This window comes from Rhipicephalus microplus, chromosome 3 (assembly GCF_043290135.1).
Source record: "Rhipicephalus microplus isolate Deutch F79 chromosome 3, USDA_Rmic, whole genome shotgun sequence".
Lineage (NCBI taxonomy): Eukaryota > Metazoa > Arthropoda > Arachnida > Ixodida > Ixodidae > Rhipicephalus > Rhipicephalus microplus.
Window position 1 is genome coordinate 27,777,399 of NC_134702.1, and position 14,620 is coordinate 27,792,018.

The following is a 14,620-nucleotide window of genomic DNA, read 5'->3' on the forward strand; positions in this document are numbered from 1 at the left end:
GTGTGCACCTCTGTGTCAGCATCATCGTCAAAATGCGCAAGAACAGGGGCTGACTGCATCCGCTGTCGTAGCTCGGCAAAAGCAGCCTGTTGTTCGGTAGCCCATACAAACGGTGTGTCGTCGCGTGTAAGGCGAGTCAAGGGTTCCGCTATCTTCGAAAACCCTCTAATAAATCGTCGATAGTAGGCGCACAAGCCCAGAAAGCGCCGAACAGCCTTTTTGTCTGTAGGATGCGGAAACGCGGCTACAGCGGCAAGTTTGTCGGGGTCGGGTCGAACTCCTTTCGCGTTGACTACATGGCCAAGGAATTTGAGCTCTTCATAACCAAAGTGACACTTCTGTGGTTTGAGTGTAAGATCTGCTGATTGAATAGCCTGTAGCACACTCCTGAGGCGATGAAGATGTTGCTGGAAGGTTTCAGAAAAAACGACAACATCATCAAGGTATACGAGACAAGTTTGCCACTTCAGACCAGTAAGCACAGTATCCATCATTCGCTGGAAGGTTGCGGGCGCTGAGCACAAACCAAAAGGAAGGACTCGAAATTCATACAGGCCATCAGGGGTAACAAAGGCCGTTTTCTCGCGATCTCGCTCGTCAACCTCGATCTGCCAGTACCCGCTTTTTAAATCCAAAGAGGAAAAATAGTGGGCGCGGCGTAATCTGTCTAACGAGTCGTCGATGCGTGGCAGCGGGTACACGTCCTTTTTAGTCACGCTGTTCAGCTTCCGGTAATCGACGCAAAAACGTAGCGTTCCGTCTTTCTTCTTGACTAGGACGACCGGAGAGGACCACGCACTGTTGGAAGGCTCGATGATGCCGTCGTCAAGCATTTCTCGAACTTGCGTACGAATGGCTTCTCGTTCCTTCGCTGACACACGGTAAGGCTGTTGGTGTACTGGGCGAGCGTCGTCGTAAGTGATGATTCTGTGCCTAGTGATCGAAGTCTGGCGCACCTTAGAGGAAGCAGTGAAGCATGACTTGAATTCAAGCAAGAGTTTTCGCAGTGCTGTCTGGTTCTCTGGTGTGAGGTTAGAATTAATGTCGATATTGTTTAGAGACGTATAGGCGGCCTCCACTGCGTCCGACGAGAAGCAGATGGGAACGGTACCTAATTCATCTGCAAACGCTAACGAAGTGCCACGAAAGAGGTGTCGGTGTTCGTTGCTGAAATTTGTAACGAGCAGTTGAGATCGGCCATCACGTAGCTGTATGATACTCCTAGCCACACAAACACCTTGAGTCAGCAAGTGTTCAAAATTACTTTCTGCAATCGCTTCACCATTTCGCAATCCACAGCATGTGACGTCGACAATAACACTGGCTCTTGGAGGAAGCGTTATACTTTCAGCAGAAACACGAAGAATGTCGGCACGTTGTTGGTCGTCCTGCTTGTCGATCGCTCGGTTGGCTGAGAAGGTGATGCGATTCTCTTGAAGGTCAATGACAGCTCCATACTCCTGCAGGAAGTCAACACCAAGAATAACGTCGCGTGAACATTCACGGAGCACAAGGAAACTTGCTACAAAAGTATAACCGCAGACCCGAACTCTGCTCGTGCAGGTTCCAAGCGGAGAGACGGTGTGGCCACCAGCCGTTCGTATCACAGAGCCATGCCAGGGCGTGATTACCTTCTTTAGTAGTCTGGTCATTTTCCCGCTTAGTATAGAATAGTCAGCCCCGGTATCAACTAAAGCACCTACTGCATAGCCGTCTATCAGCACCGGTATATCCAGAGAAAGCCGCACATATCGCTCAGTCGAATCCACACCCTTTACTGTTAGCGTCGATCGGAGGTCTTCAGCACGTCGACTGCCAGCGACCTCGCCTCCAAGGGTCGCTTGCGTTAGTTTTCCCGGCGGGGACTGGGGGACCGTGCGCCAGCATGGCACTGTGGCGAAGATGAAAAGCGCCTCGGCGACGGTGAGCGCGGCTGCCGTCCAGAAGGCGGTGGCATGCGCTGTTGAGCCAGGTAATCCTCAATGTCCCGGGGTCGCTGGCCATACCGAGGAGGCGCTGAATATACTGAAAAGCCGCGCAGCCCGAGGCGCCGGTATGGACACTGGCGGTACAAATGGTCCGCTTCACCGCAGTGGAAGCACAAAGGCCGGCGATCAGGAGTGCGCCAAACGTCAGATTTCCGAGGCGAAGCACGTTTGTCGTCAAGGTAGTGCGCTGGTTGTTCCGCAAGATGCACAGGGTTGGCGTAAACGAGGGGTGGGGGCGCGCGTGTGTTCTCGTAGTACCGTAGAGGCTGCGCCGACTGAAGTGAAACTGTAGGAGGTGCCTGAACAAACAGCGGGGAAGAGGAAGCTGGGCGCTTCAAGGCTTCCGCATAAGTCGCACGGTAGTAGTCAGCCGGGGCCGGTGCGGCGTTATCCAGACTCACAGGGTCACGCAGGGCATGATGCAGCTCGTCCTTGACGATACTTGCAATAGAACTCACCGTAGGTAGTGGTGGTGTGGCAGCCTTTTGCAGCTCCTCGCGTACTATAGAGCGGATAAGGTCGCGCAGACACTCGGTGTTGTTCCCAAAAGTCGTGAGAACTTGAGCAGTGGACGTGCTCACTTGCCGGTCATACAGGGTGGATCGATGCTGAAGCATCTTTTCCATCGTGACGGCTTCAGACAAAAACTCGGCGACCGTGCTCGGAGGGCTCCGTACAAGGCCAGCGAAAAGCTGCTCCTTAACTCCCCGCATCAGGTGACGCAACTTCTTTTCCTCTGTCATACCTGGATCAGCCCGTCGGAACAGGCGCGTCATATCTCCACATATGTCATGACAGTTTCGTTGGGCATCTGGATGCGGGCCTGGATCGCTCGCTCCGCTCGTTCGTGGCGATCAGCACTTCTGTAAGTGTCCAACAGCCGGCGGCGGAATGCGGGCCACGATGTCATCTGTTCCTCGTGATTCATGTACCAGGTACGTGCTCCATCCTCCAAATAGAAGTACACACGCCGTAGTTTGGCCGCGTCGTTCCAGTCGTTCAAAGCAGCCACGCGTTCGAAGTCGACCAACCAGTCCTCGACGTCTTCGAGCTCGGTGCCATGAAACGGTGTTGGAACCTGTGGACTTTCGAGGGTGTACCGAGTCACCGGGGGGTTTCCCGTTCCTGTTAAAGTGGTTTGAACGGACGTGCTCATCATACTGGTGTGAACTGTAGGGTCAGCTTCGGGTGGCAATCCCCTGATCCTGCGGCTTGTCCGATGAACGGGAGTGTGGACTCGCACTGGGCTTGTGGTGCTGCTTCCAGGAGGGGTCTGAAACATCCGTGAGGGGCTACCCAGCACCTCCACCAATTGTCACGTCGCTCCAGGGGATGCCGACAAGGTCTATTGATGTCCGAGCAACAGGGCTCTAACCAAGCGCGTCGGTTGGGCTTGTTTTCTAGAGCGGGGGTTCACGCGCACTTCTTTCTTCTTCGTGGTGTGAGCCTTCACCTTGGCATACGACCCACTACCAGGAAGTAGGTGGCAATATATATATATATATATATATATATATATATATATATATATATATATATATATATATATATATATATATATATATATATATATATTTATATTTATTTATTTATCTTTGCTGACAACGCTCCCGTTGTGCCATTTCCCATACCTTCATGAAGACTAACTGGCCCATTGAATTATTACTCCCAGCGTATATATATATATATATATATATATATATATATATATATATATATACAACAGGCCGTTTATTTGTATGTAAGTGCACGTAAACCTTCGTAAATAATAATTATTAAATAAAAGTTTCAAAAAGTTTCCCTCGGGAAGAAACAGTAAGCCTCGGGACGCTGCAAACTAAGACATACGTTCCTGGTACTCTGCATCGCGGCATCTCACCAAGTGAGTACACCTGCAAGTACTGCGATGCCCGGAAACCCTGTGCCATATGGTATGGAGATGCTGATAAAGCCCTGGAGGCACAGTGCGCTTGCTTAAATAAAAGTTAACCATCTCTCTCTCTTTTCTCTCTCTCTCTCTCTCTCTCTATATATATATATATATATATATATATATCTTTATTTATTTATTTTGGAATATGGAGTTTCACACTTCGATGCACTAGACACAGGCCATAATGGTAACCTAACCGAAGCTATTCCGTAACGCTGAAACAGCATGTTATTACTCCTAACATAAAATAAACATCGACGACGTCTGATCATGGCATCATGGGACGTCTGATTATGGAACCCGGGGCTAACAAGTACCCCTTGTTAGCCCCGGGTTCTGTTCAATTTTCATGAGCTCCGTCTCCAGATTTACTTGAAGTGAGGTAGCTTTTTCAGAGCACGTGCTCTGGCAATGCCTCTTGTTATTTGGCAGCGATCAAGCCAAATAGAAACTCTGCGAGCTATTCGCGTTTCTCGGGACTATATAATGAGTGTGACCAACCTATCGATCTCGTGGTATCCTGGAAACGTTCTGAGTAGCTTGAGCGAGGTGTTTATATCATTGTACGAGATGTAGTTTCGTTTCTTCTTACCATCCGTTCAGTTTATCATATATACCAAGAACGAAAAACTCGGCATATATACCTTGGGAATCGACGTTATGCAAAGCATGCGGAGGGAAAGTGACAGGGTTGTAAATATCTTATTGAGTGGCACGTCATAAAATGTCGCTAAATGTATGTATGAATGTTGCACGCGCAGACATGTTGAAGACTCGCAGATGTTTATATAACCAGCCCTTTGTACTCTTGTGACGATGCCAACAGAAACGTGAGTAATAGCAACATCAGAAGCGATAAGCCGATATGAAGCGCCGACACTCTCAAAGATGGTAGCCCTGAACACTGCTACATAAATCAACTTCACCGCATGGCACTTGACTACAATTGATGTTAACCCAACGTGACGGCTGTATATCATAGGAGTATATATGTAATGTTTATAAAAATGGATAGCCAGCCCTGCAACCACAATTTACGTTTCACGAACACTAGTGTCTATTTGAAAAGTAGTTCTGAGACCTGGCGCGACTCTGAGGTAGAATGGTTAATCTTCACGCAGAATGCTTGGGTTTGATTCTTTCTGGCACCCTGACACTTAATCTTTTCATTCGTTGGGTCAACGCTGGCGACATCAGGGTTTTCTTAACGCTCACGAGTTGAAATTCCTCATGTTTGTTCTCGTCGTTCCTGGGTGGATACTTATTAAGTGTCTATCACCTGTGGCACGCACTCGTATACCAGTGCCACATACTCGACCGCGGGTATGTGTCATTGCCAGGCGGGAAATGGCGGGAATCGTGACATTATTCATGTCTTGACCAGCACGTCATATTCGCCAAACCATCTTGCCTTCCCATAGTAATTTTGGGTCAGGCAGAGTTAGAGGGGTGATCGCGAGAGCACCCAGTCGTAAGCAGCTAGCTAGCTAGCTAGATAGATAGATAGATAGATAGATAGATAGATAGATAGATAGATAGATAGATAGATAGATAGATAGATAGATAGATAGATAGATAGATAGATAGATAGATAGATAGATAGATAGATAGATAGGTAGTAGGTAGGTAGGTAGGTAGGTAGGTAGGTAGGTAGGTAGGTAGGTAGGTAGGTAGGTAGGTAGGTAGGTAGGTAGGTAGGTAGGTAGGTAGGTAGGTAGGTAGGTAGGTAGGTACCAATAGTGCTTGCATTACGCAAAAAAAAGCGTTGCAAATAATACAGGTAAACAGAAATAGACAGGGATAAAGTAATTTAAAAATTATTATGGTATGGCAAGGCTGGCTGTTCCTGTGATTGCTGTCGCTTTTTGAGCACAGACGAAGAACAGAAATAAGCCACCGAGAAGTGATCATGATGAATAAGCAAGCAGATAAAGAGAGAGAGAGAGAAACGAGAAAAAAGGAAGGCAGGGAGGTTAACCAGATGCTAGTATCCGGTATGCTACCCTACACTGGGGTTGAGGAATAGGGGGTTGAAAGAGAAAGGGAGAGTTAAAAAATAAATAAGAGAAAAACAAAAAAGTCATATGCGATATGGGCTGACAATAGGGCCGACTTGCTATACATAGATTATATGCGCTCAACAAATAAAAAAACCCATTCAGACATTTCCATGGCGTACATGTTCCAAAAATATATTTAAATGACTAGGCACTTTTATCCTGTTCCGATAATTTCACGTGGTGTGCTTCAATATACGGATCAATATGGACACTGTACTTATGTAAGAATGATTCATTAATGGCAGTGATGCTGCATATGGCTAGCAGGAACTAAAATTATTGTCCTTTGTATGCTCGTTTATTTATGGGACGTCCTCCCTACGTTCTTGATATTCTCTAGTGTGTTTGCACCACGGAAATCAATCATGTCGCTCGAATCGCCACTCGTCCACTAAAAAATAAAAAGGGAACAGCAGTGCGGTGGACACCAAATAATATTTTTGGAGAGACACGTCCGATATAAACAATAATGAAGAAAAACTTTATTAAACCTTCAGGACGAACTCTATGATAAACGCCAGGGTCTCTTGTTTAAGCTGTGCTGTTTAACTATCTGTACAGAATGCTTGTGCGGTTGGTTCTTGGGTTGGTTGGTAAAACTTCCTTGCAAGTCTTTCAAGACGCTTCAAGCACACTGTGATTACCTACTTTTTTGTCGCTTTTCTAACACCTGCATGGTTGGGCACTCGCAAACCCAATTACTCAAGTATCTTTACGAGAACGGGTCAGGATACGCTTGACGGCACGCAATATGCGCGGAGAAATTTTCATCGTCGACTACGCTTTTATCTTTCACTCTTCTTTGGTTGGTCTGTATTATTATGTATGGTATTTCTCCTTTTTTTCAACGGACTATGAACAGTGCGGCACAAATTGGCAGCGAAGACGCACAAAAAGTAATAAAAAGTGAAAAGGAGGGTATAGGGAGGGAATAAATGAATACATAATCAACATATGCGCGCAATACTGGCAAAGAAAGGAGGATCGATGTCAGCTGTTCTAAATTAAGTGGGTGAACTTCGGCGTTCTTCGTCCACTTTGGTGCCAATCTCTAAGCAAAAAGCGCCTTTTGTTTTGTTTTTTTCATGTTCACCGATGCCTGTCTGGTTGTTTTCTGCGTGTATTTTGGGGGTGGAAATGTTGTAGGCCCGTGTGCTCAGATTTGGGTGCACGTTAAAGAACCCCAGGTGGTCGAAATTTCCGGAGCCCTCCACTACGGCGTCTCTCATAATCATATGGTGGTTTTGGGACGTTAAACCCCACATATCAATCAATTCTGCGTGTATTTGCACTCTACACCGTTGTACAGTTGTTTGAGAAAAAGATATAGAAACAGATATTCATTTTATATGAAGGAAAAAGCAGTATACGTGAAAGCAATGTGAGTACACCAGCTGAATTCGTGATCCGGCCTCTACATCGGAATGAATAATGGGGAGGTCGCATACTGATTGAATAAGCAGATGAATAAAACATGGAGTTGAAAATAGCAGCCTAGTTCACCGGAATTCATATTTTAGAGATGAATTCAACTAACTCAAAAGCAACAGTTATCTGATAACGCTTCTTTTGAAGCTGTTCTTCTGAAGCTGAGTGCACAAACACAGACAAAAAAGTGAAACACAGAGCACATTAAAACGTTGCTGATGTACAGTAGTCATTACTATAATGATTGCTACGAGGAACGTTAGTGGAAACCAGTTAGTATCGCTCCAAATATGGCTGCTATGGGTAACGTTGGGTCTGATGTAAGTGTTCGAGTGTAAATAGTGAACTGCATATGCTGAGCCACATTTCAGTTGGTCAGTATTTTACCTTTTTACATGGATACGAGAGTCCTATCGCGCGGAACGCTCCAGCTTCCGAATCCAGTCGCGCGATTCTCTTCGAGGTCACACGCATATCGCTACGAACACAAGACGCATGCAGCCGTCCCGATATCCGCATTTGCTTGTTGTATGCAGCAGTGCTCGAACATCGTGTGATTTCCAGTTCCTGATCTTTACACGCTTCCCTTCTTCACAATCTCTGTGCCTTTGTGTACTAAATGATCAATATTGATCTTTCCCACACGCTCCTTGTCTCGTCTTTTGCTTTTCTCGTATTTGTCTACAGACTGCCTATACGTCAGTAAACACGTCCTTTGGAATCGCTGCATTCGTGAAATCGTTCGCTTATCGACTGAAACGTGATCCTGCACTGTGCAGCATTACTCCCGAGATACGGCGGAGCTGATCATATGCCACGAGATATGTTTGTTTCCTTTCTCCTCAAGACCGATCGAACAGTTCCAAACGTCTTCGTCATTTACCCGCAGACGCTCGTATAAAAAGTCGGGAGCCTGAGAACGTGATTCCGCGAAGTCGTTCCCTGTATATACGTGTCCCCTGTATACTACAGCACTTCAGGGAACAGGGGCTATGCATCGGAGTATGGGGGCTTTCCCTGCAATAGCGCGTCGCGTACCGAGTTCCTGCAGCTAGCTGCAATCAGATGCTATCAGAGGGAACCTACGCTTTTTTCAGTATACAACGGACTTCTTTTTTTCGAACACTCCGCCGCGGAGCAATGTGCGCGTGGTTTTACCTCATCATTTTTTTGCCGGCCATTTCGGATTGATGCCGGTTCGCCCAGAGTACCATTTCTCCTCTTTTTTTTTTTTTCTTTCGTGATTCGTCGCATGCTATCCAATTTCGGCTTTGGTCAGTAAAATAAAACAAAAAGAAAGCCCTCAGAAAGAATGAGATGAGGTTCTCTAAAGCGCTTGCTCCGAACAGAATCCTATCGCGAGTACATTGGTTTAACGGTTGGTGCCACGCAAGCGAGCTTTATGCATTTTACCCCGGCTACATAGGCACGTATGAGCACCCGCGGCTTGTAAGCTTTTAAGTAGTTGTAGACGCAATCGAGGTATGTTTTACTACAGGTACATGCCACACAAACGCAAGACTTTATTTTTGTCCCTTATATGTTTTCTTTAAGCCATATTTTTCGAAGGAGACCTACCGACTTTCTCTTTTATTTTCGTTGTTTTTATGCGATTACTTCACATAATTGTGAATACCCAAACGCGGTAAATATTCGTACAGACATTGAGGCGAGCAATTAGCTTGATCTTCGGGGACATTGACGTGAATGAGTAAGCAGGCACGTTGCTTACGTAGAAAAATTAGTTTGATAATTTCGATATTCTTGTTTTTGTTAGTACCATTCGTATGGTGTAAATGAAATGATGATTTCCGTGGTTTTAGGTGCCAACCCTGGATTAGAATATGAGGCATGCCACAGCGGAGGGCTTCGAAAATGTCGATCATATGATGTTTCTTAACATTCATTGACATCGCGCACTGCCGGAGCATGTAGCTTCCATTGAAATGTGACCGCCGCGACAGGAATCAAATCCGCGACTTTCACGTCAGCAGCCGAGCGCTGCAACACCTCCACGGTGGCAATCGTACTGAATGACATTGGCGAAATGGGAAACTTCGAGCGACTGCTTGGAAAAGCCGACTTCGTTGCCCCACGCCGTCCGTCATCAGCGGCAGTACTAGGGGATATTGCACCCCGATGTGTATCGCACAGACGATGCTTCAATTTAGTCCCATTTATGGTCGGATTTACACATAAAAGTTCGCCGTGTGGGCCGATACTTCGGCCCACTGCCTTTTACGCCGGCGCTATATTCGAGGCTTCCGTACCGTGGTGCCATAGTATAAAGCTCGTGAATTATTAATATGATGCAGAGCACAGAGATGCGTGCAGTCAGAGCGCTGCGCCGTACAGGAGAGAGAAATTCGCTGCTGAAAGCACGGCTGTGGGTGTGGGAGTCGCATGATACTCCGAGAAGAGTGAAGCAGCGGAAAAACATCGCTTGGGGCAATGTAGGACGCGCCGCCCTGTTGAAAGAACAAACACGTGCTTGCCCCTCGCATATATATATATATATATATATATATATATATATATATATATATATATATATATATATATATATATATATATATATATATATATATATATATGCGCTAAGGACTAAACTAGACACCACAAGCCAAGTGGACAGGATGATTGGAGTCTTCCTGACCACTTCGTTTCCGGTGTGTATATATTTTCATATATAGTTATATATAGTTACAGTTACATATATGCCCCGCGTGTTGGTCTGTGTGGCTAAGGTACTCGGCTGCTAACCCGCAGATCGTGGGATTTAATCCCGGCTGTGACGGCTACATTTCCGATGGAGGCGGAAATGTTGTAGGCCCGTGTGCTTCGGTGCACGTTAAAGAACCCCAGGTGGTCGACATTTCCGGAGCCCTCCACTACGGCGTCTCTCATAATCATATCATGGTTTTGGGACGTTAAACCCCACAAATCAAGCAATCTGTTAAATATATTGTTAAAATATCTAGTTATATTTTATCGATCTTGCCTCTCACTATGTACATTAGTAAAAATCCGGCTGGAACATCGCTGCCTCCTGCAATTTGTTTATCAATAGAACGCGGAGAAACAAATATTCATCAACAATATTTCTTCCTTGGGCGATCTTCATGACGAAGCGGGTACGGCGTCGAATAAAAGATTCGAAATTGGTAATACAGCCGCAAGTTTATATATTACCATGCTAAAAAGATTGTATTTATACACACGCCAAAGTATCACACTTTCTCATGCTCATGGCATCACAGAGAACTGATCAGTCGATATCTGAATCATGCGAAAACTATATGCTAAGCTGAGAACATGTACCACGGAAACTTGCAGGAAGGTGTGGAAAGAGTAGTGAATCTTTTTCTTTCTTTTGTTCCCGCCTTCACTAACATTGGTGTCTTTCTCTTATATTTATTTCTCTATTAATCCCGTCGATTTCGTTTTAAGTGTCAGTCGGATTGAAATGCAAAAGTTGTAGAAATGTACAGTTGATACCTCGTCGCAGATGATTTGTCCTAGGTAACAACGATCAGTTTCAGAACTGAACATCAAAGGCAGCGCGTTAAAATCCAGAGGAAACGAGCTTTCCTTGACGACCCTTTCTCACAAAATGGGCTTTCGCAACCTTTACATGGAGGAATAGGCCCTCAAACTCAGATAGCACTAACTAACTAGAGAGGTTTCTAATTCAGCGCCGATTTCGTCACCGTTTCCGTGCATGCTGCGAGTTTGTCCAGACAACGCAAACGCCAATAACGCAACTGCCTTTGCAAAACTGGGCTGGACACAAAATAGGATGGAGACAGCCGGGTGCAAAGATAACGCGTGGATGCAAAGATCATGTTACGGACTGTAACTTCTCATCGCGAATGCCAGCGCACATAATCAGAATGCGACACTCATCGTGCCACCCCCCCCCCCCCCGCTCTTTTCCGATATAGACAGAACAGGCACACTCGGGCAATGTCCCACAATTCGAGCCGCGATCCTGAGTCAGGATATATATATAGTACATGTACGGGTGGCGCGCAGATCAGTTTGCCGCTCTTCAGCCGATGAATGAATGGGCGTTTGCGTCATACGTTAGGAATACATACACGTGTGGCCGTTGCACAATGCTCGCTACCATAGCAACGAGTCATCGATTCTATATTCCCCATTAGGTTATTATACGTGCTAGTTAGGTTGCTGTCAAATATAGCACGAACCTGATCTAGCTGATATGGATACTCGTGCTAGGCAATATAAACAGCGGTAGAGATTTGACGAATGGAATTGTACGTCTAAAAGGTACAAATACTTTAGCGAGAAGAAAGTTTGTCGCCGACCAGGCCATTTGTAGTTAGCATTTTTAACATGATTTAAAGGAAACCCTCCTTGATATTTACTTCGAAATCCTGTGGACACTTTGACCCGCACAACGATACACTTAGAACTAAGAAAAGTGCACGATACCTCTTAGAAGATACGTAATTAGAGATGAAATGAGCATGGCTGAATGATTACTGCATTGAGTTATTCTAGCGTGTCGACGGGGCAGGCTCGAGAACATGGAAGCACACATTGCGAAACTGAAATCTGTTATTCGGGCAGCCTATAAATATTAGTTCTTTTGTTTTATCTTGGTATATAGAGTGCACTGCTATCGAAAATCGCTTATGTCGCATATATTTTTACGTGCATGGTCGCAGGCACGCAGTGCTGTCGGTGAATCCGAAAAACTGCTTGCATTGGCAACGACGAGCACCACTTGTCGAGTAAGACGTAGTAGTTTCCAGTCGAACACGGCGCACGTTTCCATGCTTAACCCAGACACGCACCCGCACCGCAGACGAAAGTGGTCTTGCACAATATTTACAAAGAGAGAACCGGACTTACTCTCAGAGTAGATCGTTATAATGGTACTGGCGTGCATGCGAGCTTTTGTAAAATTCGCGTTGCCCAACGTGCGTGTTAACGGTGTCGTTGAGGTTTAATTTTTGTATGCTCCTATTGTACCCAAGACAAGGACTAAATGAAAAAAAAATATAATGTCCCCATCGGTGCACCTCTTCTCGTTCACAGTATACGCGAACCAACGTTGTAATCATCCCCCTCACCCTCCCTGCTTGAGGACTTTCTATTTTTTCATAGAAAGACTAAATGACATTTTACGAGGACGGCTAGGCGGGCTAGTTGGTCTTGCACACTTATATAAAACATGTTACGTAAGTACAGAGACTAAGGATGATGAATCACTGTGCGTGTCTGTACCTTCTTCGTCCTGCGCCTGTCTATTCGTGCCGTGTTTTTATTCCGCTAATGGCCACCGAGTGAGATGGGACGAGGAAGTGAACCAACATGGGCGCAATATTATGCATCATGTTTATGCGGCAAGAGTAACGCATTAAGGTAAACATGCGGCGAGCAAGGCCACCACTTTTGCGGAAACGTCTGCTGGGGTGGAAGAAGAGACATGGATCAAACAGGTAACTATCGCAATCGGCTACGTTTGTAGCTTGATACCGACGCAAAAAGCAGTAAACAGTTTTAGAGTGTGCTTTACATCTCCTCTCATATCAGGCTTTGTGTAACCGGTTCTCTATATTTCTATTTGTTTTACGAAGAGGAAAATTACGAGTTTCAGAAATCATTTATAGCGTCAATGCTGAAGTGGTCCGATATTAGGTCGGGGAAAATAAAACAGGTCAACCAAGACTTATCAATTGAGAAAACATTTGGCATTGGTAAAAGGGAACCTCAGGGATGATAGTTTTTTACAAAACAAACAAAAATAATAAATTACAAGTCTTCTAACAGGAAAAAAAAAACACATAGTCCACTGGTATATTGTGTCAAAGTGTTCATTTGATTAACGAGCTCACATGATTGGCGAGGCCCTAACCTTATTCAGAGAAGCAATGCATGTTGCCAAAAATAGAAACACAGTAACACTGTGAAGCTGACATCCGATGCAACAAGATGCGGAAGTAGGCCTGTCGGTCCACATCTGTCGTTTCACTGCTTCACTGCTAAACTGACCAGTGGTATCACTCACAATGTTTTCCGCCAATATAAATATTGGCATCGGTCAGGTGGCTTTGGTAACGCTATGTTCCGCATACATGTTGGTTGAAATTTCATCTAGCAAATAATTCTGAAGCTTAAAAAACTTTCCTGAATTTGGGCTCATTGCTGATGAAACCAGGAAACGGCAAGTTTCTCAAGGTGTCCATAAAGAGCTAAAACTCTCCGGTTCTCGTTATGCATACGCGCACACCGTCTCTCGTTACGGTCATCGCAACAGTTTCAGCGTATGACTGAAGTGGCTCGTCACTCACCCAAGACGCACGTGGGCACCGGCTCGGTGACTTCCTCCCGATTCTCGATAAGTCGCTCCATTGATTGCTGACCTGTCGCACGGGCTTCAGTTCCACGGACAGCTGAGTACGTAGCTCTGAGTGTCGTATCCCGTCGTGACGCTCGTCTTCTGCGGAAGCTTGCTGGGAGTCTGCCGTTCACCGCATCAGCGCCCCATCTGTCCCTCGGCCGAGCGCGCCAGCCCCTCTCGATGCCGACCTGGTGCCGTTGTGCCTGCGCTGATCATCCGCGCCAGCAGTCCGACTCGGCGCGGGAGTCTCCCCCGCCACACCAACGCCCGCGCCTCGGCTCGCGTTTCGGTCGCGGCCGCTTGTTTCGATGGGGGCGCCATTTACCACCTCTGCACGCTGCTGCCGCGTCGCGGTGGCGCTCGTACGAAAAACCAAGCACCGAGCAAAACAGCCGAGGCTCAACTCGTCGCCAGCACGTATGTTCTGGAACCACGGCGCCTGCGATAAAGGATTGAGACGCCTCTCTCAATCTATACCGCAATCCTCTCTGCTCCGGGGGCGAGTTTCCTGAGTCCGTGTGCTAGACGAACGAGTTTTTCAGGAAGGAGTTATATTCATACAGTACGCCACAATCGAACAGGGGTTTTCGTTTGACTGTTGCTGCAGCGAAGAGTGTGGTTACAATGCTTATTGAGGCATAATTATGAAAATTATAGTCGGGGTAGACGCATAGTGTCCAACAGCGTCTTTTTTTGCATATCAGGGCCGCTTGACGACATGTTTACGAGACCACATGTTTGCAGCGCGTATTTGTTTTCTTTTTGAACATGAACACCCATAACACTACGCATGCAACTATATATATATATATATATATATATATATATATATATATAT

General features: G+C 46.0%; 1 protein-coding gene across 1 annotated transcript in view; it reads right to left on the bottom strand.

The window, feature by feature from the left end:
* The window catches only part of LOC142803652 (carotenoid-cleaving dioxygenase, mitochondrial-like), an 87,723-nt gene extending 73,739 nt beyond the window's left edge, over positions 1-13,984 (bottom strand). The window contains exon 1 of the mRNA XM_075889141.1: positions 13,733-13,984. Coding sequence (XP_075745256.1) covers positions 13,733-13,793 — 61 coding nt within the window. The 5' untranslated portion in view covers positions 13,794-13,984. The remainder of the gene's footprint in view (positions 1-13,732) is intronic.
* Between the last annotated feature and the right edge of the window lie 636 nt (positions 13,985-14,620).